Source organism: Hibiscus syriacus, unplaced genomic scaffold (assembly GCF_006381635.1).
Source record: "Hibiscus syriacus cultivar Baekdansim isolate YM2019G1 unplaced genomic scaffold, ASM638163v2 tig00116964_pilon, whole genome shotgun sequence".
NCBI classification, from domain to species: Eukaryota; Viridiplantae; Streptophyta; class Magnoliopsida; order Malvales; family Malvaceae; genus Hibiscus; species Hibiscus syriacus.
In genome coordinates, this window is record NW_024063489.1 from 52,436 (window position 1) to 78,933 (window position 26,498).

The 26,498-nt window shown below is 36.4% G+C and overlaps 3 protein-coding genes across 3 annotated transcripts; 1 reads left to right on the forward strand and 2 right to left on the reverse strand.

Annotated features, from left to right (window-relative positions):
- The first annotated feature begins 641 nt into the window (after positions 1-641).
- Positions 642-2,141, forward strand: LOC120190878 (protein JINGUBANG-like). Its single transcript, XM_039193920.1, has one exon. It carries the CDS (start codon positions 642-644, stop codon positions 1,959-1,961), a length of 1,320 nt encoding a protein of 439 aa, XP_039049851.1. The 3' UTR covers positions 1,962-2,141.
- Positions 2,142-2,870: 729 nt separating this feature from the next.
- LOC120190899 lies at positions 2,871-3,338 on the reverse strand. Its single transcript, XM_039193934.1, has one exon. The coding sequence runs from the start codon at positions 3,336-3,338 to the stop codon at positions 2,871-2,873; it is 468 nt and encodes a 155-aa protein (XP_039049865.1).
- Positions 3,339-19,728: 16,390 nt separating this feature from the next.
- On the reverse strand, positions 19,729-21,486 carry LOC120191087 (cytochrome P450 CYP82D47-like). Its single transcript, XM_039194090.1, has 2 exons — positions 20,455-21,486; positions 19,729-20,372 (listed from the first exon to the last, which is right to left on the reverse strand). Exons 1-2 carry the CDS (start codon positions 21,394-21,396, stop codon positions 19,749-19,751), a joined length of 1,566 nt encoding a protein of 521 aa, XP_039050021.1. The 5' UTR covers positions 21,397-21,486; the 3' UTR covers positions 19,729-19,748.
- Positions 21,487-26,498: the final 5,012 nt, after the last annotated feature.

Below are 26,498 nucleotides of genomic sequence, written 5' to 3' on the forward strand. Positions count from 1 at the left end.
GGATCCGAGACAGATGATGCTGAGCTGTCAGATTGCACGTTGATGGCGCTGAGATACCATGAGTTGGCAGATCAGCGCAAAGGCGGTTAGGATAATCACTATTCTGTCTGGCGTCAGTTGATGACATAGGTGGTTAGGATCCGTAAAAAATCAAGTGAGTTTTTTTTCCTTTTATTTTTTATTGGTTTTTCCTTGTAACTTTTTTTTTGTCATTTTAGGTAAAAAGTTGTTTTACAGGAAATAAGTTAAATCCTAATTTTATACTCAAATCCTTATCAATAATTTCCGAATTTTTATTAAAAAAATAAGTTATCCAATTAAACGAATAAATAAACAAACGTCATTTGAAATAAGAATTAGCAAGTTAAATCCTTAAAACTACCAAGAACGTCGCTATGAGGCAACTGAACCCGGATTCCGTGGACCATGCCCCTCTGTCTATGTACTAGGTCAAACACTTGTCCAAAATCTGATACCCCCAAATCCGCTGTACCGTTCTTGCAAATATATGTATGCCCTCGATGCAAATGCAACCATTTCCATTTCCTCTCGTCGCTTTGGACTTGTTTAATAACACTAATATCCTTTCAGATCTCTTCCAGACATTTTCTTCTTTGTTGTATCTATACTTATTGGGCACAATGTATGCAGAGCCTGATAGCTTTCCGAGATCCAAGTATGGAAACATTACGCATTCCGATCCCAACATGTCCATCACTGCTTCTGGGAGTGAAGATGATTTGTACATACGTTATAGCAGCGCTTCAACTTCCGGCCCTTCTCTTTTTGAATCCCACAGGACCAGCCTGGAAGGCTCACCCTTGGCCATGTCACCCTGGAACCAAACCACTTCTTTCATGAAACCTTCCGCTCTCCCTTCCGACAATGGCAACGTTCCGGCTAACAGTCTCATCGGCTCGCTTACACGTGAAGAGGGTCACATTTATTCCTTGGCAGCCACAAAGGATCTTCTTTACACCGGCTCCGATAGTAAGAACATTCGTGTGTGGAAGAACTTGAAAGAATTTACGGGGTTTAAATCAAACAGTGGGTTGGTTAAGGCCATTGTGATATACGAGCAAAAGATTTTTACTGGTCATCAAGATGGGAAGATTCGTATTTGGAAAATCTCCCCCAAGGACCCCAGCATTTACAAACGAACTGGAACTTTGCCAACTCTCAAAGATGTCCTTAAAAGTTCCATTAAACCAAGCAATTACGTGGAAGTGAAGCATAAGAGGTCTTTATGGATCAAACATGCGGATGCGGTGTCATGTTTGAGCTTGAATGGGGAACAAGGTCTACTTTACTCTGCTTCATGGGATGGGACATTCAAAGTTTGGAGGATTTCTGATTCCAAATGCCTTGAATCTATTCGGGCACACGACGACGCTGTTAATTCCGTGGTTTCGACCTTGAGTGAAATGGTTTTCACGGGCTCCGCAGATGGAACCGTGAAAGTGTGGAAAAGGGAACAACACAGGAAAGGAGCAAAGCATATGTTGTCCCAAACTCTTATAAAACAAGACTGTGCTGTTACGGCGTTGGTAATCAACACCAAGGGTTCAGTATTGTACTGTGGCTCAAGTGACGGTGTAGTCAATTTCTGGGAAGTTGAAAAGCAACTAGCCCACGGCGGAGTCCTTAATGGGCACAAGCAGGCGGTTCTTTGCCTCGCTGCGACTGAGAATCTGGTCTTTAGTGGATCAGCTGATAAGACTATCTGTGTTTGGCGGAAGGGCGGCAACATCCACACATCCCTCTGCGTGCTGACGGGTCATATGGGGCCGGTGAAGTGCTTGGCCGTGGAAAAGGATCATGAATCGGGGAGTGAGCCACGGTGGATTGTGTACAGTGGGAGCCTTGATAATTCGGTGAAGGTATGGAACGTGGCGGAGTATGCCCAGTTAACAGCGGGGCACCAGAAGAACCATCATCAACAGCAGCAGGCGAATTTCTGACTACGATACGGTTTATAAATCATTCGCATCTGATGTGAGCCCCTTTTCCAGCCAGCATAGACAACACTGATCGACATTGCATAGGCTCCCACGTGTATATATTATAATGAAAATGATCGAAGTTTACACGTGGAAATTTACGGGGACATGGTTCCGTGTATGATGCCACAAGTACACTTCGCATAGGAGTGATATGGGAACGATTATTTTGGGATTTAGGTATTGGTAATAGTTTATGGTCATGGATCATTAACATACTAAATTGATTTTTTTATATATAATTTTTTAATGAATAAGCTGTTAAAAGCAAATAAAAATAAGTATATATATATATATATGGTTTAGGATCCAAATACTATATATATCTCTTCTAATTATATTTTATATATATTAAAAAGTTCATATCAAATCAAATTTTCTACTCTAATGCAACCATTAAAATTTATAACAAACGAATTTATTTTGAAACATTTTAATAAATAATATTATTCAACTCGATAATATATTATTATAATGGTTTAAGGGTCACTTTTGCCCCTGTAGTAAACTCAATTTATCATTTTCATCTCTATCATATTTTCACATCAATTTAGCACTCAAAGTTGTTTAATTGCATCATTTAATATCCTACCCCTAACTTCAAACTATATAATCTTTGAATCCTAAACCCTAAATTCTAATCTCTAACTTTAAACTATTAATTTAGGGTTTTAAATGATGAGTGAGTATAGAATGATACAATTGAGTAACTTCAAGAACTAAATTAAAACGAAAATGATAATTTGGGTCTACTACAAGAGTAAAAATGACCCTTTCACCTATTATAATTTATATGACATCAAATTCTTTTTTTAATAGAAAAACACATAAAATTATTTATTTATTTATTTTGAAAATAAACGATCTACTTTAACGAAAAGCAATGTCAGACATAACTACAGAAGAAACACATTCTGGAACATTATACTGAAAATATAACGACATATTTGTCGTAGAAATATAATTGACAAGTGCATGGGTTGCACCATTGGCCTCTCGACGAACAAAACGGACTGAAACATGAGGATGAGAATCAAGGAGTTGTTTAACTTCCTCAAGGTAAAAGCAAAGAACAAAATGATCATCAGTAAAGTTCTCCAGTTGACGAACCATATTCAACGAGTCACTCTCAACAACAACAGTCGACAAATCTAGTTCCACAACCATATGATCACCATGACAAATTGTCATCGCTTCCACGACTCTAGCCACCCGATAATCAGGAACAGGGAGAGCACGAATAACAACAACCAAGCCATCACTATCACGCAAAAGAATACCAACAGTCGGGGAAGCATGAGGTATTGGGCAGGCATAATCCACATTCAACTTAAACATACTAGCTGTAGGCTTGGTCCAATGATGAGGGCGCAAACTGTAACACCCTCAACTCGTACCCGACCCGTATACGAGTATGAGGTGTCACATTGACTTTTCAAACTTTGACTCTTGACGAAAAATCAAGGAAATTTAAAAATTTCATTAAAATAACATTGTTACTTTACACAAGTTAACCAAAACAAGACAAAACTGATCAGAGCATTTGTAACTAACACTTTTCTTACATGCCAACACACTATACACAACAAAATACCTACTTTATCAGTTACTTCTGATCTGATCTTCTAGCAGTTATGATGTTCTTGTCACTCCTATTTTATGTTCTTCTCTATTCATGGTACGTGCGTGTAAATCACTTACACGCTAAGTTACAGACTTAGTGAGGCATAACATAAATATATGTATACACATGTATAACAATGAATTTATGAACATGCATTCTTACCATTGATCATGACATTTCGACTTGCATATATTTATTACAATATAACATATATGATGATAACATGCACATATAAAACATACTTTTTTTATGCTAATTTCAGTTTAATTTATCTTTGGATTACCCATGTACATTATTGAGAACAAAGGTATGTGAGTACATAGAGGTTGTGCACTATGCTGTCACCACAACTCGTATAATTCCCTCAAGGGGCACTGAATATTTGTCCCGAAGGACCACTGATTGTTCCAAAGAACCACTATGTCCCGAAGGACCACTGACAATCCCTCGACTCTTGGCATGCCAATTATACCTACAACTCTTGTATTAACTAAGATGGGCTTCATTATAAATACATTTCTCATTTCATATCTCTTTCATCACTGTCCATGTAAACACATAAGTCACTTCATATGATCATTTTCATTATTTCACATACCTGGAAGAATTCTCTGATAATGGCATTCATTCATATAATATCATGTTAATCATGAATGAAAAATGCATGGAATCACTATAACATTAACATTTATATATGTATTCATGTGCATGAATATAGAATCATAAATTCAATGATAAGAGATAGACTTATCGCAAGTTTTATCTCAATTCCATTTCATTTAGGATATGCACTCACCTTGGCCTTGCTTATTTTGACTTGATCCTAATCCTTTGTTTGTTCCAGAACAAAATTACGTTCTATATCTACATAGTAATACATTGATACTAATCAGTATACTAATTAATATATTCTAAACTATCACTCCTTAGGCAAAAACGAAAGCTATTTTTATCTTTTAATAAAGGTATGCATCGATGCACTACACCATGTATCGATGCATCCCTTAACGGGTGCATCGATGCACTAACTATGCATCGGTACATAAATCCCATTCAATGTTTGTATTTTAAGGGGTGCATCGATACACTGATGACATTCGATGTTTTTATTTTAAAGGAGTGCATCGATACACTTGATGCATTGAACAATTTCTGGGTTTTTACCCTTGATGCATCGATACACATTGAATGTGCATCGATGCACATAGTCTAAAAATGTTATTTTAGCGCAAAAATCTCTTCATAATCTTCTCAACACTTTATATTTCCCCTCTTTTTATATCCTTAACTCGCATATACCTACTTAAACTAATTAATACCCATTCAATACCTCTTAAACTTAAAAATCCAATCATCCACATAGATTTTAAGAATCTCTATCAATTTCCAACATGTTCTAAATCTAATTTTAACACTTCGTATGTCTTAATTAAGTCGATGACAAGTCAAATTCAACCTCCGATTTCCAATATGAACTTTATTTCAAAATTTCATTCAAGAACTCCTAATCTTTAATTCTTCCTACACCTTTCATCTTATTGTTTTAAAGCAAATTAAGCTTTCCTTAAGCTTAATTAGCATCTAAGGATAAAAAAAAACTTAAATTTCAGCAAACTATTAACTCATGAAAAATCTCACATTTGTTTTGACCTCTTCACGTTTAGGAGAAAATAAGAGAAGAAGAGAACTCTGGAACCTTGTTTTTGTTTCTTCTCTTCGTAGAGCTAATATATAAATCCCTTCTTTAATTATTTTTCCTTGCAAAAGACCATTCTATCATTCTATTCTTTCTTCTTTGCAATTGAACCTTATACCAAATTACAATACTATTCAATTATTCTGTTTTAGTCATCAAATTCTGAATTTAGTCACTAACCTGGTATTGGGGATGTTACAAATCTCCCCCTAAAGAAAATTCGTCCTTAAATTTTCATTACACGAAAAGATGGGGGTACTGATTCCTCATATCCTCTTCACGCTCCCATGTTGCTTCCTCTACTTTGTGATTTCTCCACAATACTTTGACTAATGGAATAGTCTTGTTCCTTAATTGTTTAATCTCATGAGCTAAAATTTGAACTAGTTCTTCCTCATATGTTAAATCCGGTTGAATCTTGATATCTTCTGGAGTCACAATGTGGGAGGGATCAGATCTATACTTCCGAAGCATTGAGACATGGAAGATATCATGAATCTTTTCCATTTCAGGTGGTAATGTCAATTGATATGCTACTGGTTCAACTCTCTTTACAATCTCATAAGGTCCAATGAATTGAGGACTTAACTTTCCTCTTCGACCAAATCTCAAAACCTTCTTCCAAGGAGACACTTTGAGAAACACTTTATCTCCTATTTGATATTTGATCTCCTTTCTCTTTAGATCCGCGTATGATTTCTGTCTATCAGCTGCTGCTTTGATATTACTTTGAATTACTTGAACCTTTTCTTCCACTTCCTGGATCAACTCCGGACCAAGAATTTCTTTGTCTTTAAGCTCGAACTAATTTAGAGGTGTACGACATCTTCTTCCATAAAGAGCTTAATAAGGTGCCATTTTGATGCTTGATTGATAACTATTGTTGTACGCGAATTCTGCAAGAGGCAAGTACCTTTCCCATGAACCTTTAAACTCGATAACACAAGCTCTCAATATATCCTCCAAAATTTGGATTGTTCTCTCGGATTACCCATCGGTTTATGGATAAAACGATGTACTATAATTCAACCGAGCTCCCAACGCTTTATGTAATGATTTCCAAAACCGTGACATCAATGTAGGATCTTGATCTGAAACAATAGAAACAGGTACACCATGTAGATGTATAACCTCCCTGATATACAATTCAACATACTTATCCATGGAAAAGTCAACTCGTACAGGAATAAAATGACTTAGTCAATCTGTCTACATTCACCCAAATGGAATCTCTTTTATTCGGGGTCAAAGGTAACCCCGTTAAAAAATCGATTGTTACATTCTCCCATTTTCACTGAGGAATAGACATAGGTTGTAACAGTCTGGACGGAACCTGATGTTCAACTTTGACTTGCTGACACACCAAACATTTGGATACGAATTCCGTAACGTCTCTCTTCATTCCCGACCACCAATATCGACTCTTGAGATCCATATACATTTTATTTCCTCCCGGATGCATAGTCAATGGACTACAATGAGCTTCCGTTAACAAATCTTTCTTCAACTCATCATCATTTGGAATCACCAGCCTCCCTTGATAATATAGGTTCCAATCAGCTTTCATTTCATAATCCGTAGCCTCTCCATTCCTTATCTATTATAACTTCTTTAAACACTTTTCATCTCTAGCTTGCAATTCTTTAATTTGATCTAGCCATAATGGCTTGAGAGTCAATTCTGCACATATGGCACCGTCTCCTCTTAATGATAGTCTGGCATCCAAAGCTCTTAAGGCTGCAAACATCTTTCGACTTAAGGCATCCGCTACCACATTCGCTTTCCCCGGATGAAAATCAATCACTACATCATAATCCTTTAAGAATTTCACCCATCTTCGTTGTCTTAAATTTAACTTCTTCTGAGTCATCAAATATTTCAAACTCTTATGATCCGTATACAAGTAGCATCGCTCACCATACAAATAGTGACGTCAGATCTTAAGAGAGAACACTACTGTCGTCATCTCCAGATCATGTGTTGGATAATTCTTCTCATGTGGTTTTAATTGCCTCGAAGCATAGACCACTTTGCCTTCTTGCATTATGAGACGCATCACTGTACACTACAAAGTTCTTGTCAAACTCGGGTTGAACTTAGGCTGGAGCTTCTGTCAAAATCTTCTTTAACTTTTCAAAACTCTCTTGGTACTCCGGAGTCCAAGCAAATTTTACCTCTTTCCTCAATAACTTGGTTAGGGGTAATGTTATTATCGAAAAGTTTTTAACGAACCTTCGATAATAGCCAACTAACCCTAGAAAACTCTGAACTTCTGACACATTCTTTGGAATTTCTCACTCTAAAATACCTTTAATCTTTTGAGGATCTACTCGAATCCCTTCTACAGAAATTACATGTCCAAGAAATGTCATTTCCTTTAACCAGAATTCACATTTGGAGAGTTTGACATAAAGCTTCTTTTCTCTCAAAGTCTGTAGAACGATCTTCAAATGCGAACTATGCTCTTCTTCCGACTTCGAATACACTAAAATATCGTCAATGAATACTGCAATGAATCGATCCAAATAGGGTTGAAATATTCGATTCATAAGATCCATGAAAGCAGATGGAGCATTTGTAACTCCAAACGACATTACGATAAACTCATAGTGATCATATCTCGTTCTGAATGTTGTCTTTGGAATATCTTTATCTTGAATCTTCAATTGATGGTACCCAGAACGTAAATCAATCTTCGAAAACACTGAAGCTCCCTTTAACTGATCAAACAAATCATCAATTCTGGGAAGGGGATACTTATTCTTGATGGTCACTTTATTGAGTTGCCTATAATCAATGCAAATACGCATGGATCCATCTTTTTTTTTGACGAACAAAACTGGAGCTCCCCATGGTGAGACACTCGGTCTGATAAACCCTTTCCAGTAATTCTTATAATTAGATCTTTAATTCTTGTAACTCTTTTGGGGCCATTCTGTATAGTGACATGGCAATAGGTGTAGTTCCCGGCATTACTTCAATATGAAATTCTACCTCTCTATCTTGAGGCAAACCCGATAACTCTGTAGGAAAAACGTCAGAAAACTCTCTGACTATAGGAATTTCTTCAATCCCTATATCTTTTACTCTCACATCCAGCACACTAGCAATAAACCCTTGACATCCCTGTATCAACAACTTCCTTGCCGACATAACTGATATTGCATTAGCCAACGGGTTCTATCCTTCACTAAATACCACAACTTCTACCCCTTTTGTACTTCTCAACGTTACTCTTTTCAGTCTACAGTCAATATTAGCATAGTAATGATATAACTAGTCCATTCCCAGATATAACTAGTCCATTCCCAGTATCACCTCAAATTTGTCAAAAGGTAATTCCATCAGATTAGCAGGGAATTCAATTCCTTGAATCCGTATGGGACACCCTCGACACACCATATTGACTCGAGCACTGCGTCCTAACGGATTAGTCACTATTACCTCACTGCTAGTAGATTCTAACGGAATATTTAATTCTTTCACTAACTTACTGCAAATGTAAGAATATGTAGACCCCGAATCAATCAATACAAACACATTCTTGTCATACAACTGAAAGATATCTGCTATTATTTCTAGGTCATCTCTATCCTCTCTAGTCTTGAGATTATACACCCGAGCTGTGGAGCGTATCTCTTGTGGAGTCTAGGATTCTGAGTGACTTCTTCCTCTACCTCTACCTCTTCCTCTCTGTGTAGCCGAGGCAGACCTCTCTGGCTGAGCAGATTCACCCGCTAACATGGGACAATCCCGAACAAAATGTCTGGTGTCCCTACATTTAAAACAGGCTCCAAAAATCATTCTATATATCCCCGAATGGTTCCTTCCACAATGTGGACATTGTCTGACTTGGCTCAGGTTAGATCTTCCAGCTCCAGATCCCACTGATTGTGTCTATTGACCCCTCATCTGATTTGATACCCTTGTAGAGGGTGTAACTGACTCTGATCTCGCTTGGGGTCGAGGACCAGCATCTCTGCCCCTTTTGATGGTGTCGAACTCGATGATGCACCTGTTCTTTTTTATGTCTGAACCCGAGAATCTCCAAACCTTTCATTCTGAGCTCTTTCTAGAGCTTTAGCATGATTCACCACTTTTTGAAATGAGGATAGATTTAACACAATTAACATTTCCTTCAGTCTTGGACGTAAACCTTCCACGAACCAATCACAAATATTCTTTTCTGTAGGAATTAACTCAGCAGCGAAGCGGCTCAACTTGTTGAATTCACATTCGTACTCATACACTGTACGATTCAATTGCTTCAAGTTCATGAACTCTTGCTTCATTTGTCGGATGAATTGATCTCCGATGTATTTATGTTTAAATTTCTTTAAGAACAAGGACCGTATTACCTTATCACTAGTCATTCTCAATGTAATGTTGGTCCACCAAATCCTTGCTTGCCCTTTCAGCAACTCAATCTATCTTATCAGCATCGGAACAATGAAGTCCCTCAAGCATGATTTTTACATCATTAAGCCAAAGATCCGCAGTAACAGGACCTTCTTCGGCTTCACCTCTAAACTCTGGTATTCCTAAACCCTTCAACTCCTTTACAATATTCATTCTTGGAGTTGAAGTAACAGAAGGTTGAAAACACGCCAATACCGCGTCCAGTGTTCTGAAGAACACATCTTGATCACTTATAGACACTCCATAGGGTGCCTGATCTTCACTCTGTCTGGCCAGGACAGGTGAATTGCTACTTTCAGCGGGTCTATCATCTCCCGCTTCACTTCTAGAGCTACTATGTCCGGACATCTATAAAAACATACCTATATCATTCTATCAGCAAAACATCATACTTACTATTATATCATATCAGAAGTTTTCACTATTTTGTTGGCATGTATACTTTATAGGACACTCTAGACTTTAGTTTATGCCGAGGATCGACTAAACCGTAGCTCTGATACCATTAAATGTAACACCCTCAACTCGTACCCAACCTGGATACGAGTATGATGTGTCACATTGACTTTTCAAACTTTGATTCTTGACGAAAAATCAAGGAAATTTAAAACTTTCATTAAAATAACATTGTTACTTTACACAAGTTAACTAAAGCAAGACAAAACTGATCAGAGCATTTGTAACTAACACTTTTCTTACATGCCAACACACTATACACAACAAAATACCTACTTTATCAGTTACTTCTTATCTGATCTTCTAGCAGTGCTGCTGTTCTTGCCACTCCTATTTATGTTCTTCTCGATTCTTGGTACCTACGTGTAAATTACTTATACGCTAAGTCACAGACTTAGTGAGGCATAACATAAATATATGTATACACATGTATAATAATGAATTTATGAACATGCATTCTTACCATTGATCATGACATTTTGACTTGCATATATTTATTACACTATAACATATACGATGATAACATGCACATATAAAACATACATTTTTATTCTAATTTCACTTTAATTTATCTTTGGATTGCCCATGTACATTATTGAGAACAAAGGTATGTGAGTACATAGAACTTGTGTACTATGTTGTCACCATAGCTCGTATAATTCCCTTAAGGGGCATTGAATATTTGTCCCGAAGGACCACTATGTCCCGAAGGACCACAGATTGTTCCGAAGAACCACTATGTCCCGAAGGACCACTGACAATCTCTCGACTCTTGGCATGGTAATTATACCTACAGCTCTCATATTAACTAACATGGGCTTCATTATAAATATATTTCTCATTTCATATCTCTTTCATCACTGTCCATGTAAACACATAAGTCACTTCATATAATCATTTTCATTATTTCACATACCTGGAAAAATTCTCTGATAACGACATTCATTCATATAATATAATGTTAATCATGAATGAAAAATGCATGGAATCACTATAATGTTAACATTTATATATCTATGCATGTGCATGAATATAGAATCATAAATTCAATGATAAGATATAGACTTATCGCAAGTCTTATCTCAATTCCATTTCATCTAGGATATGCACTCACCTTGGCCTTGCTTATTTTGACTTGATCATAATCCTTTGTTTGTTCCGGAACGAAATTACGTTCTATATCTACATAGTAATACATTGGTACTAAACAGTATACTAATTAATATATTCTAAACTATCACTCCTTAGGCTAAAAAGAAAGCTATTTTTATCTTTTAATGAAGGTATGCATCGATGCACTACACCATGTATCGATGCATCCCTTAACGGGTGCAACGATGCACTAACTATGCATCAGAAAATAAATCCCATTCGATATTTGTATTTTAGGGGGTGAATCGATGCACCACTTGTGCATCGATACACTGATGACATTCGATGTTTTTTATTTTAAAGGAGTGCATCGATACACTTCATGTGCATCGATGCACACTAAACAATTTCTGGGTTTTTACCCTTGATGCATCGATACACATTGAATGTGCATCGATGCACATAGCCCCGAAATGTTATTTTAGCACGAAAATCTCTTCATAATCTTCTCAACACTTTATATTTCCCCTCTTTTTATATCCTTAACTCGCATATACCTACTTAAACTAATTAATACCCATTCAATACCTCTTAAACTTAAAAATCCAATCCTCTACATAGATTTTAAGAATCTCCCTAAATTTCTAACATGTTCTAAATATAATTTTAACACTTCGTATGTCTTAATTAAGTCGATGACAAGTCAAATTCAACCTCTGATTTCCAATATTAACTCTATTTCAAAATTTCATTCAAGAACTCCTAATCTTTAATTCTTCCTGCACCCTTCATCTTGTTGTTTTAAAGCAAATAAAGCTTTCCTTAAGCTTAATTAGCATCTAAGGATCAAAACAAAACTTAAATTTCAGCAAACAATTAACTCATGGAAAATCTCACCTTTGTTTTGACCTCTTTACGTTTAGGAGAAAAGAAGAGAAGAAGAGAACTCTAGAACCTTGTTTTTCTTTCTTCTCTTCCACATGGAGCTAATATATAAATCACTTCTTTAATTATTTTTCCTTGCAAAAGACCATTCTATCCTTCTATTCTTTCTTCTTTGCAATTTAACCTTATACCAAATTACAATATTATTCAATTATTTTGTTTTAGTCATCAAATTATGAATTTTACAATTTAGTCACTAACCCGGTATTGCGGATGTTACACAAACCGGAAGACATAACAGCAGAAGAAGACGAGGAAGTCACTGTTTTGTTTGGCTTGTAAATTGTCAAATTTGACGAGTTAGAAAATTCATCTTGGTTGGTGGCCAACTTATTGGAAATTTTATCTTGGTTGGTGGCCAGCTTATTGAAAAATTCATCTTTGGTAGGTGGCCAACTTTGCACATGAGAATTTCATATTTGGTCCCTAAAATATTTGGTTATTTATAAGTTTAGTCCTTAAAACTCAACTATAAATAGGCCTAAGTATTTCATTTGAAATCATCCCAAAACAAGTTCTCTCTTCCATTTATTTTCTTCATTCTCTCACTTTGGGAATTCTAAAGAATTTTATTTGTTGTATATTTGTTGATAGTGAAGTTATCATCTGGTGTGGTGCTTGAGAAGTAGACGATATTCTCGTCGAACCTTGTAAATTTAGTGTGTTCTCTCCCTTATTGTTCTTTATTCGATTTTTTCATTGTGTTTTAATATTCAATAGTTTGACGGGTTTGTCCGCTGTGCAACCTTTGATGATTTTGATCTTGATATTTTAGGTCAATTTTGAAACTAAGTTTATGTGGGAAATGACCCAGTTTCCCCAACAATTAACATCAAAGCTTCGGTTGAGGTTATCCTCGTGCTGAAAAGATACAGTTCGTGCTATTGAATATTGTTTGTTAAAATTAAAATGTCAAAATACAGATCAGTTGAGACATCAAAGCTCTTCATCTGGACCAGTGAGGAGGATGATGTCAAATGCAAATTTTTCGGTGGAGTTGTTCGATGGATCTGATCATTTTGGCATGTGGCAATACGAGGTATTAGACGCTTTATTCCAACAAGGTCTAGATATCGTCATTGAGGAAGAAAAGTCCGAATATATGGAGGAGAAAGACTGGGGAACAATCAATCGTTTGGCGTACAACATGATTCGATCTTGTCTTTTCAGGGAGCAAAAGTATGGCTACAAGAACGAGACTTCTGCAAGTAAGATGTAGAAAGTATTGGAGGAAAAATTCCTAAAGAAAAACTCTCAGAATCGTCTCCACATGAAGAAAAGATTGTTCAGATTTGATTATCAACCAAGCACCAGAATGAATGAACATATCACTGCATTCAATGAGCTAGTGGCAGACTTATTGGGCATGGATGAAACCTTCAAAGATGAAGATTTGGGTTTGATGTTGTTGTCATCTCTTCCAGATGAATTTGAGCACCTTTAGACAACGTTACTTCATGGTAAGGATAATGTTACCCTTAAAGATGTAACTGTTGCTTTGTATAGTTATGAGCTCAGAAAGAAAACCAAGAAAGAGAGAAAGTACGAAGTAGTGGAGATCATGGTGGCAAGAGGTCACTCGAAAAATCAAAAGCCAAAGAGGAGAGGGAGATCAAAGTTGAAGTTCGGACTGGGAAAAGATGAATGTGCCTTTTGTCATGAGAAAGGTCATTAGAAGAAAGATTGTCCGAAGCTGAAAAAGAAAGGAAATGATGCTCCAGATGCATGTTTTGCAGAGCATGATGCAAATGAATCTAACATACCATTGGTTGCTTCATCAACAACATTCTATTCAGATGAGTGGATATTAGATTCGGGTTGTACTTATCATATATCCCTTATCGGGAGTAGTTCTCCGATTTAGTATAACTAAATGCATAAGTTGTTTATATGGGTAATGACAATGCCTGTAAAACTATTGGGATAAATTCAATTCGATTGAAGAATCAAGATGGATCAACTAGAGTTCTGACTAATGTCCGATACGTGCACAGTTTGAAGAAAAATCTCATCTCGTTGGGAGCCTTGGAATCTAAAGGCTCAGTAGTCACTATGAGAGATGGAGTTTTAAAAGTCACATCTGGCGCACTTGTGATGATGAAGGGCATCAGAAAAAAATAATTCACATTACTACCAAGGTAGTACAATTATTGGAGCAGTTGCAACAACTTTCGGAGGTGATGATTTGGACACAACCCAGTTATGGCATATGCGGTTGGGACATGCTGGAAGGAAATCCTTGCAAATTCTGGCAAAGAAATGATGGTTGAAATGTGCAAAGGCTTGCAAATTGAAATTTTGTGAGCATTGTGTTCTGGGAAAGCAAAAGATAATGAAGTTTGGCACCACTATACATAATACAAAGTGTATTGTGGATTATATTCACTCAGATGTATATGGTCCTTCAAAGACATCATCATCATCTTTGGGAGGAAACCGTTATTTTGTAACTTTTGTAGATGACTTTTTAAAAGAGTTTGGGTGTATCTGATGAAGTCTAAAGATGAAGTGCTTCGAATTTTCCTTAAATGAAAAAATATGATCGAGAACTAGACAGGTAGAAAGATCAAACGTATTAGGACGGACAATGGAAGGGAATATAAAAGTGACACATTCTTTGACATTTTCCATGAGTTTGGTATTGTTCGACACTTCACTGTTAGAAATACACCACAACAGAATGGGGTGACAGAGCATATGAATCGAACACTATTGGAGAAATTTCGATGTATGTTGTCTAATGCTAGGTTAAGTAAGGCATTTTGGGCTAAGGATGTGACATATGCTGGTCATCTCATCAATCGTCTGCCATCATCAGCGATAGAAGGAAAAACACCATTTGAGGTATGGTCTGAAAAACTTGGTACTGATTATGATTCCTTACATGTATTTGGATCCACTGCTTATTATCATATGAAGGAATCCAAGCTTGATCCGAGACCAAAGAAGGCTCTCTTTATGTGAATCACCCATGGAGCGAAGGGATTCCGCCTTTGGTGTTTAGACACCAAGAAGATAATTTGTAGCAGAGATGTTACCTTTGATGAATCTGCCCTAGTAAAGAAGGTAACAAATGAAGCTGTCCAGACAAGTAGTACTCCGCAGCAGGTGGAGCATACTCCAAAATATGTGGAGTTTCAGCAGACGATGATCCCAAAAGTTGATGTAGTTGATTCTTCAAATCTAATAGAAGAATTAGAAGATGAAGAGGTTCAAACCCAAGAACCTTTGGAGACACCAAAACCACTTGCAATTATAAGGCCAAGGAGAGAAATTCATAGACATGCTCGATTTGTTGATATGGTGGCCTATGCTCTTCCAGTTGTTGATGATGATATCCCTATCACTTACCAAGAAACAATACAAAGCTTGGAAAGTGATAAGTGGGAAAGTTTCATGGATGAAGAAATGTAATCTCTCCAAAAGAACAATACTTGGAAACTGGCACAATTATCGAAAGGTAAAAGAGCAATTGGATGCAAGTGGGTATTTGCAAAGAAATATGGATCTCATAGCAAGAAAGATGTTCGCTACAACGCAATGTTGGTAGCTAAAGGCTACGCTCAAAAGGAGGAAATCGACTACAATGAAGTATTTTCCCTTGTTATGAAACATTCCTCTATTAGAATAATGTTGGTCTTGGTAGCATAGTTGAATTTGGAGCTAGCTCAACTTGATGTAAAGAAGGTTTTCTTGCACGGTGATTTAGAAGATGAGATCTATATAACTCAGCTATAAGGATACAAAGATGGTGGTTGTGAGAAATGGGTCTGTAAGCTGAAGAAATCGCTATATGGATTGAAACTATCTCCGAGGCAGTGGTACAAGCGATTTGATAGATTTATAAGGAGGCAAAAGTACACTAGAAGAAAATATGATCATTGTGTGTATTTGAAAAAGCTCAAAGATGGATCTTTCATTTATCTTCTCTTGTATGTTGACGATATGTTGATCACTTCGAAGAGTCAGGAGATAGAGGCTCGGTTGAATCACGAGTTTAAGATGAAAGATCTAGGTGAGGCCAAGAATATTTTTGGTATGGAGATAAGCAGAGATAGGCAGAGAGGGAAGCTTTGTTTAGCTCAGAAGTAGTATCTGAGAAAGGTATTACAATGTTTTGGCATGAATGAAAATACCAAACATGTAAGTATCCCACTAGCTTCTCATTTGAAACTTAGTTCTCAGTTATCTCCTAAAAATAACGAAGAATGAGAGTATATGGCAAAAGTTCCATATACTAATGCAGTTGGGAGGTTGATGTATGCAATGGTGTGTACACATCCTGACATTTCACAAGCAGTTGGAGTTGTGAGCAGGTATATGCATGATCCTGGAAAAGGATATTGGCAAGCTGTGAAATGGATTCTACGGTATCTCCAACAAACTGTGGATGTTGGTTTAGTTTTTTTAATAGAATGAATCAATTGGTCAATGTGTGGTTGGATATGTTGATTCTGACTATGCTGGTGATTTGAATAAGCGTCGATCAACTATTGGGTATTTGTTTACTCTTGCTAAAGCCCCAGTAAGTTGTAAGTCTACTTTGCAATCTACAGTGGCTTTGTTTACTATAGAGACAGAATACATAGCAGTTTCAGAGACTGTAGAGGAAGCAATTTGGCTTAACTGGTTGATGGAAGACTTGGGAGTTGTTCAAAGTCACATTAGTCTCTATTGTGACAATCAGAGCGCTATTCACTTAGCAAAAAATCAAGTCTACCATTCAAGGACTAAGCATATCGACGTGAGGTATCACTTTGTGCGGGAGATCTTTGAAGAATGAAAGATTATACTTCAGAAAATTGTGGCAGCAGAAAATCCTGCAGATACGATGACCAAGGTAGTAACAGTAATCAAGTTCAACCATTGTTTGAACTTTATTAACATCCTGAAAGTTTGAGCACCTTCGGGTATATGGCGCATGTGAGCGCAATTAGAGGCACAACATAAAATTTGGGGAGTTGAAGAAGTTGAGTAGGCTTGGTAATTTCAAGCCAAGGTGGAGATTTGTTATGTTTGGCTTGTAAATTGTCAAAGTTGGCAAGTTGGAAAATTCATCTTTGGTAGGTGGTCAACTTTGCACATGGGAATTTCATCTTTGGTCCCTAAAATATTAGGTTATTTATAAGTTTAGTCCTTAAAACTCAACTATAAATAGGCCTAAGTATTTCATTTGAAATCATCCCAAAACAAGTTTTCTCTTCCATTTGTTTTCTTTATTCTCTTACTTTGGGAATTCTAAAGAATTCCATTTGTTGTATATTTGTTGATAGTGAAGTTATCATCCGGTGTGATGTCTGAGGAGTAGACGATATTCTCGTCGAACCTCATAAATTTGGCGTGTTCTCTCATTTATTAATCTTTATTCGGTTTTTTCATTGTGTTACAATATTCAATAGTGTGTCGGGTTTATCCGCTGTGCAACCTTTGATGGTTTTGATCTTGACATTTTAGGTCAATTTTGAAATTAAATTCGTGTGGGAAATAACTCGGTTTCCCCAACACCACAACTAGGGATGGCAAACGGGCGGGTCGGGTGCGGATACCCCCTCCCCCATCCCCATACCCACCTAATATTTTTCAATCTACCACCCACCCACCACCCATGATGGGTAAAAATTTTCAAATCCACACCTGCCCACGCGGGTACATTCTCAAATTCATCCCCACACCCGCTACCCACTGGAGACGTACCCGCCTAGACCCGCCTGACAACAAACTTAAGTTATACATAATCAACAAACATAAAACAAACACATCTATTAAGAAACATAATAAAATAAACCAATGATTATCTGAGTTAAGTGTTAATATAGATCTTAAAGTACATAAAACATCATAATAAAATACATAATTAAAGTCTAGAAACATAAATGACAAACACATAATGTTTTTGTTCTTTGGCACAACATTCTAAAATTTCAAGCAATACTTGTGACATCTGATACTCCAGTATTACAATCATCATTCTCATAAAACACCATAATAAAACACCAATATTGCAATATATTCGGTTGAAATTTGAATTTGAAAAAGTCAGTTTCAATGGCGTTAAAAATGGAGGTTTGAGAAGCTCAAGTGAAACACTTAATTCTATTCAGTGGCGTTAAAAATAAAGATTTGAGAAGCAACGATATGACTCTGTTAGCAAAAAACGTGGGTGCTCAGTCATAAGATACTGATTTGTAGAACATTAAGAAATTAAGCTTAAAACAAACATTAAGATTAATCTAAAAAATAATTAAAAATCAGTACGAGCAAATAAAAATTAAACTCTTAAAACGAAATGCAAAGGAGCTTAAAACGAAATAACTACGGAATTGACTCTTACAAAAATTAAATTTCAAGTAAAAAGGGAAAAAAGATACCTGAATAAGCTGGAGAGTGAAGACAAGAGGTTTGAAAGAAAAAAATTTATGCATAAACTTATCCCTAATATTTGGTTAAATTACAAGTTATATCTTATACAATATTAGGATTTATAAATTAGTCTCTTAAAATTACACCTAAATTCATAATGGTCCAAAATTTAATGGATATTTAGTTGGGCGGGCGGATGTGGGGTGGGTGGATGCAGTGCAGGCGGATGAGGGGCGGGTGGATGCGGTGCGGATGCGGGGCGGGTAAGGTCTCAAACCCATTACCCGCCCACTACCCGCGACGAGTACCACTTTCTAAATCCACACCCGCCCACTACCCACTAAAATTATACCCATCCCCGCCCCAATTGGAGCGGGTGCGGTACGGAATCCACAAAATTGTACCCACTTGCCATCCCTAACCACAACAGTGAGATACGCAGATTGCAAAGCAACACCAGAGACAATCAATTGGCAACCCGGAAGAAACTGACCCTCGTGGAAGAACATATTACGTCGATTCCAAATCTACCAAAGATGCACCAAAAGCAATATAAACCGAGGACCAGATAAGGAATGCATCGTATGCTCCAGCCAAGAACCAAAAGTTGGAAAAATCGTAGGGTCCGTAACAATGGAAAAACCAGCAACACCAAAAATGAGACTTACCTCCGGACAATCACGCAGAGCATGGGAGACAGTCTCCGCCGACGAACCGCATAAGCAACAATGTACCACAACAACACCAACATAGGAAAGTCGACAACCAACAAGGAGTGCCTTGTGAGCAGCCCTCCATCCAAACATACGCACTTGTGGGAGAGCGTGTAAACAGGAGAGAGCCACTACCGAGAGACATGTACATCTGCAGATTGACGCCGTATGATATCATATACATGTACAATTTACAATGGTATGATATCAATGTTGGAGTCTTGATGATACTTCTCGTCTCAGAGAAAGATTAAGAAAATTAAATATTTAAAAACTGAATATATTGGGAAAACAGAAAAATGAATACACTAGAACATGACTTATTTTATTTATTAAACAAGGAATTTAACACTTATTATATCTTGAAAAGAAGGGAGGTATAACAGAGGCAAAATGCCCGAATAAATCCCATTTCTTCACACTTTATAATCTTCACATGGATTTCAGTTATAGAGCTCAGGAGCAAGGCGAGGAGCAACAAGTGCTTCAAGCGGGGTAGATTTCATGTTAGTCAATCCAAGAGTGCCACTCATGTCGATCAAACCATTATTTGGTGTAGAGAAATTGAAGGCGTGTAAGAAATTAGACATGGTCAAGTACAGCATGTGAAGCGCAAACGATGTTCCAGGACAGCTTCTCCTACCACTGCCAAAGGGCATCAGTTCAAAATGCTGACCCCTAACATCCACATCTTTGTGGGTTGTCAGAAACCTTTCCGGCATAAATTCTGATGGTTCTGGCCATACGTTAGGGTCCCTTTGGATCCTATGAAGGTTTATAATCAGGCGAGTGCCTTCGGGGATTTCATACCCTCCAATATTGCAGCTTTCACTAAGCTCGCGAGGAGCTGAAAGAGGTGCAGGTGGATACATTCGTAATGTCTCTTTAACAATGGCTTGGATGTACACCAATTTCCCGATGTCTGATTCATTCACAAATCGGTCCTTGCTTACATGGGCGTCCAGTTCTTCTTGAGCCTTTTTCAGCGTTTGTGGTTTGTTTAGCATAAGCGAGAGACCATATATTAATGTAACGGTCGTAGTGTCACTGCCTGCAAAAATCATATTCTGCAATGCGCAAGTTTCATAATTTTCAGAAATTTAGAACTAATGGTGAAATATATTTTTACTAAAGGGAAGAAGATTGTACCAAGGAAGTGGCTTTGTTGATGGTATCAGCATCATATCCAGCGAGGTTTGCATCTTTAAGAACAGAGTTCATAACATCCATGAAATCCTTCTCCTTTTTGTTCTCATCCCATCTTCCGTTCTTCCTGTGGTCGTCGAGCCATCCATCGGCAATTTCGTCCAACTCTTTTGCAGTTTTCTTCATCCACTTCTCGTAGCCCCCCAAATCCAGACGTCGGAGAAAAGGAACTGCGTCTCCCAACACAAATATGCCCAACAAGTGAAAGAAATCCCGTAAAGCCTTGCGGTATCTGGACACCACTTTCTGGTCTTCCTCCACAGCAACATTATACCTCTTCCCAGCAACCGTCCTGAGAATGACGTTCAAAGTCAAGTCCGCAAAATGCTTCTTCATCTCAACCAACACCTTACCAGAGCCATCCTTTTTCTCAGCCCAAGTCTTGTATAGTTGTTTTAGTGACCCTCGTATTTCCGATACAAATACTTTCTTGAGCTGATCAATCCTGTGGTTGGATAGCACCTCCAACATTGTTATTTTGCGCATTTCACGCCAGTATTGTCCGTAAGGAGAGAACCCGAACATGGCATAGTTGTAACCCAGGTGTTCAGCAGCTGCCAATTTGGAACGAGAGGAAACAGCCATATCATTAGTGGTAAATATCTCCTTGGCAATATCTCTCGAATTCACCACCAGTGCCTGATGAACACCGATGCGGATCATGTAGGCAGGTCCGTATTTATCAGACAAATTTCCCAATGTTTCGTGAGGGGCCAACGGTCCGCCTAACAGCGGGAGGTGACCGATTAATGGCCATGCACCAGCTGCGACGGGTGCAGCTTTGCCGCCGCTGCCTGAGCTGGACTTTTTGAGTTTGGTGTACAAAAACAATAGTGTGATGGCTAAGACTAGTGCGTAACCAAAAGTCGGAAGATCAAGATCCATCACTGCTTTGATAGAGAAGTGCAGAGATGTTGTGACGAAGTTGATGGGGGAGATGTTGCGCTTTGCACATATAAATATAGTTGGAGTGGCCTAGCAAGACAAGGTTATCTCATAATTCAAGATTTTTATTCTAATTTATTAAATGTTGCTCCGTCATCAAAGTTGAACGTAGTTTCCGTGCTACCGGCGTACCTACTAAAGTCAACAAAATACAAAAATAATTTATTGAATTTTCGTGGAACTGTAACAACAGGATGAACATCAAGCACACCTGGTTATCTCATAATTCAAGATTTATTATTATTATTTTTTTGAAAAACTAACTTATTGAACAAGAAGATTAAAACATTTGAACTAAATTTAAAATTTTCAATAGACTGTAATTAAATTCAAGTTGCATGAAATATTTTCGGATATCCGAAAATATTTATCACTATGATTTGATTGGAGAAGTCATTATTGACATCGGTATAACTTAATCAATTTTATATTACTTTTTTTTTATATTTAGAAAATGATACATTTATAAAAGGGAATGATGAAAAATGTATATAAAAATATGTATGAATTAATTTATTTTAATGATTAAAGGATTATTGTTATGACCTGAACATTATATATGCAGGTGTATTAGCTTGGGGTTTGACATATTGGCCGTGAAATTCATGTTCTAAGTAAGTGAGTCAGCCAGTGACACGAGCCATTGAATGCTTGATGGACTGGAGATACGGAAAGGTATGTGATTAAATATGTATTAATTAAATTTAAATTATTTTATAAACGATTAAATAAAAGAGAGAACATAGGTAAGACTTCCTCTCATAAGTTGAGATAAAAGTAACATTTTATGGTATAATATGAATTTATAAAAGTTTATAGAAATATATTTATAAAATTTTATGAAATAAATATATATATTATTAATAAAAATATTAAAAAATTTATATTATATTAAAGTTTAAAATTTTTAAGAGGACAATCGCTCTCGTCATTCCCTTCTTTGATCCATCTCTACTTACAAATAACTTTATACTCTTAAACTTTTTATAGGTTAAATGAGATCTGAGACTTAAGCTTTAATTCTCATCGATATGTTAAAGAATATTCAATCGATTAAATTAATTTATATTATTTTGTAAACAAATGAAAAATGAAAACAAAAGATAATGTCAAATTTCACATTCTTTTACTAATATGAGTCAAAAACTTTAATATATTCATTATCATCCGTTAGAAATTACTTATTCCTTCTTTACACGTTTCATGACCAATTTGACAAGTATTGTTTTTTGAATAGTTTGGACGATTATATAGTAGTATTTATTCATAATTTTTCTTAGTCATTAATAATACACATACTTTGCTGACACAACTATTTAAACTCAAAACTTCTAATAATATAATACTTCCTTTAACTACTAAAATCGCTCGATAAGTTTAATTTAACAAATAATTTTAAATAAAGAATTGTGATTTGAAAGATAGGAGGGGTAAAAAAACATCAGCACAATATTACTAAATTTAATATTAGATTCAATTTTCCAAACTTAAAAACTAGAAAAATTACAAGTTAATGTAATTAAATGAGCACCCATCCTTCCACGCTACTCTAAGTCAATATTATTTGCTATTAAAAAAAATTGGAGCAGTCAAGGTCGTTCCAAATCTCCATTAGCCAACCCTGACAAAATTTAATTATAACCACACGATAGTGTTTTGGTATCATGAACTAAATTATTTTAAAATTTTCATCTAATTAATTTTGTTGTAGTTTAATTTGATTTAAAATTGAGAATTTAATTTTATAATTAATAATTCATTCTATAACGCAATTGTATTGTATATTTATAGTATTTTTATATTTTATACATGTATTTATTATTTTCTCGTATTATATTGGTATAAAGTCTGAATTTATTTTACATTTACATAATTTATCTTAATAATATAATATTTAAAAAAAATTAAATTATCACATCGGTTTAGGTTTTTCTTAATTTTAATTATGATAGGTAAATTTTAATTATATTATTTTCTTAATATTGCTGATCAATTAGTCAACATTAATGATCAATGGTTACAATATTCAATATTGTGGTCAATATAAAATTAAGCTTCATATTATATTTAATGCACAATAATCTCATGTCCTAGTCAAACCTTTCACTAAGAAAATAGTTAAATATATATATAGCGTTATCATATATATTATATTGTTCTATTTATTTATATTATCGTTGACCCGTTGGTTGGAATAAACTATAGACGTCATAGAAGTTGGGATATTGTCTTAATGAATTTTATAAATTAAAAATGTAAATTATAAATTACACTATAATAATTAATTATAATAAATAGAGTTAATCGTAATGTTATTTCTCTTTGAAAAAGATAAAGACATTCATTCTACATTTTATAAAGTAGAGAAGTATTTTTTTTTTTTTTTGGTTAAGTTTTGCTTTCGTTACCCAAAAAAGAGAATATAAACTGCTACAAATCAACATAAAATTACATGCTCTACCTACACTCTAAGAAGCAACAATAACCCAACCAAAACTACGACAGAATCATGCATGTCGCTTAAAAAGAATCCCCCAAGTAGCACAAAGCTGCAAATTTACAGAGTCAAGCCTTTCAATATCCTTCCTACTAAATTGAATATCAGCAATCTCCCTATTTAACCGCAAAACAACATTAGTGGAGCGAGTCCGATTTTATAAAATCCGATAGTTTTGTTCAGACCAAATAAAATATAGATGCGCACTCAAAGCAACTCTCAAAGTGCAAGCAATAAAGGATTTACGTTTAAGTAAAGATAGAGCCCGTCGAACTTCTTAATCCCAAGCCATGACCTGTCGAGTCAAATGATATATACGCAAAACACCTTCCCATACCTCTTTCGAAAAGAAACAAGAGAAGAAAATGTGGTCTCTTGTCTCCAAATGACCACAAAAAACACATTGACCATCCACGGCAACACTTCACTGCAACAATTGATCCTTAGTGGAAATCCTCCCCTAGATAACAAGCCAAGCAATAATAGCATGTCTAGGAATATGGAGCGGAACCAAATCAATATATGCCATGAAACCACCTCCCCTTTAGACCGAGCCTCAGACCATAACCAAGAAGTAGTAATAATCCCCCAATCACCCAAAGACCCAAGCAAAGGGTAAGCCTCCTCCCTCAATTTGAATATCCTCCCCATGCACCAGCTAAAATGGCTCTTATCGACTGCTTGCTACAACCCAATGCCCTTCAAGATATAAGTGTGTATCCAAGCAACCCACAAGGAGTCTTGACCTGCCAAGATATTCCTTATAAGGGAAAAAAGACATGCCTTGTTCCAAGTTTTTAAATCCCTCAACCCAAGCCCGCCCTCCGACTTAGGAGAACAAATCTACCGCCAACTAACCTTAGCCCCAACAACAGAGGAATCAACCCCTTCCAAAAAAATCGGACACAAAGTTGCTCAATAACCTTAATGACAACCTGAGGCAAAACAAGCTGCCTACACCAGTTATTGGTCACACTAAACAAGACAGCGTGGATGAGTTGCAACCATCCTGCATAGCTAAGTTTGAGATGACACCAATGCCCCAATCTAGCTTTAATATTCGCAATGAGAGAATAACAATCTTTCTCAGCCAGTTTTCTAGTAACTGAGGGAACACCAAGGTACTTGATTGGGAGGAGACCAATCTTAAAATCATAAAACCGCCGAATTTCCTCCAACTTGGCAGCACCAACCCCAGAAGCAAACAACTCACTCTTAGTAGCATTAAGGCGTAAGCCAGACAACTCATAAAACTGCTCCAAAACGCATTTAATCCCAATAATCTATTCCAATGAGCCCTTACAATATATAAGGAGATCATCAGCAAAACTTAAATGCGTCAGTCCAATTTTCTTGTATTTAGGATGAAACTGAAACTTCTTAGAAGCAACAAGATCTAAAACTCAAGAAAGGATATTCATGACCAAGACAAAGAGATAAGGATAAAGCGAGTCTCCTTGTCTTATGCCCCTGCCCCCACCCTGTTGAAAAGTCTTCTCAATCACCGAAAGGTGATAATAAAGAAAGAAAAAAAAATCCACCGAAAGTGGAAATTGCTTTAGGTGGCAGAAAATGTTGAATTTTAGACAATGGTAGAATCATAATTTAGCCATTGTAATTTAGGGTATTTACAAATTAGTCCTTAGGTTTCAACTATAAATACCCTAGCTCATTTAGCTTCAAAATCATCCCAAAGCATTCTAGCTTTCTTCCAATACTAGAGAGAATTTAGAGAGTTTCTTGAGAGTTGTTTTCTCCTTTTTTTTTATCGAGAGAGAATTATCATTGTTTTCTCCTTGGTAGATCGAGAGAGGTTGTAATTCCTATTTTCTCATAGTGAAATTCTTCTACCGTTGCCCGTGGTTTTTACCCTATTTTATTTAGGGGTTTTCCACGTAAATTTTGTGTCTCTTTTTATCTTCATTTTTATTTTCTTAAATTATCAGTTACGATTTTGCTCTATCCGATAGCCGTCTTCCGCAACAATTGGTATCCGAGCTAGATTAGAGTGTGTAATATCTGTTTATTGTCTTTGTGGTTGCCACCAAAAGGTGGATCCTCCAATAAGAAAGTAAGAAGTTATTACCCATTCTTTGAAGGTTCCAGAGAACTATTCACGATAGTGAAATAGTGGGAGCTATCCGTAGAAGAAGCTATGGCAACGAAATTTGATATTGAAAAATTCAATGGGAGAAATTTCTCATTGTGGAAATTGAAGATGAAGGCCATCCTAAGGAAAGACGGGTGTCTAGCGGCTATCAATGAAAGGCCGGTGGATTTCGCAGATGACATCAAATGGAACGAGATGGACGGGAATGCTATGGCAAACTTTCATCTAGCATTAGCAGATGGAGTATTGTCAAGCATCGAGGAGAAGAAGACAGCTAAGGAGATATGAGATCATCTCATCAAATTGTACGAGGCCACATCGCTGCACAATAAAATTTTCCTTAAGAGGAAATTGTACACTCTCCGTATGCCAGAATCTACTTCAGTGACGGAGCACTTAAATACACTGAACACCTTATTTTCTCAGCTTACATCC

Bases quoted from the DNA above. Each gene is read 5' to 3' on its own strand.
- LOC120190878 (XM_039193920.1), top strand. From the start codon at position 642: ATGTATGCAGAGCCTGATAGCTTTCCGAGATCCAAGTATGGAAACATT.
- LOC120190899 (XM_039193934.1), bottom strand. From the start codon at position 3,338: ATGTTTAAGTTGAATGTGGATTATGCCTGCCCAATACCTCATGCTTCC.
- LOC120191087 (XM_039194090.1), bottom strand. From the start codon at position 21,396: ATGGATCTTGATCTTCCGACTTTTGGTTACGCACTAGTCTTAGCCATC. The intron at 20,373-20,454 runs GTACAATCTTCT...TGCGCATTGCAG, and splicing joins TCAACAAAGCCACTTCCTTG to AATATGATTTTTGCAGGCAG.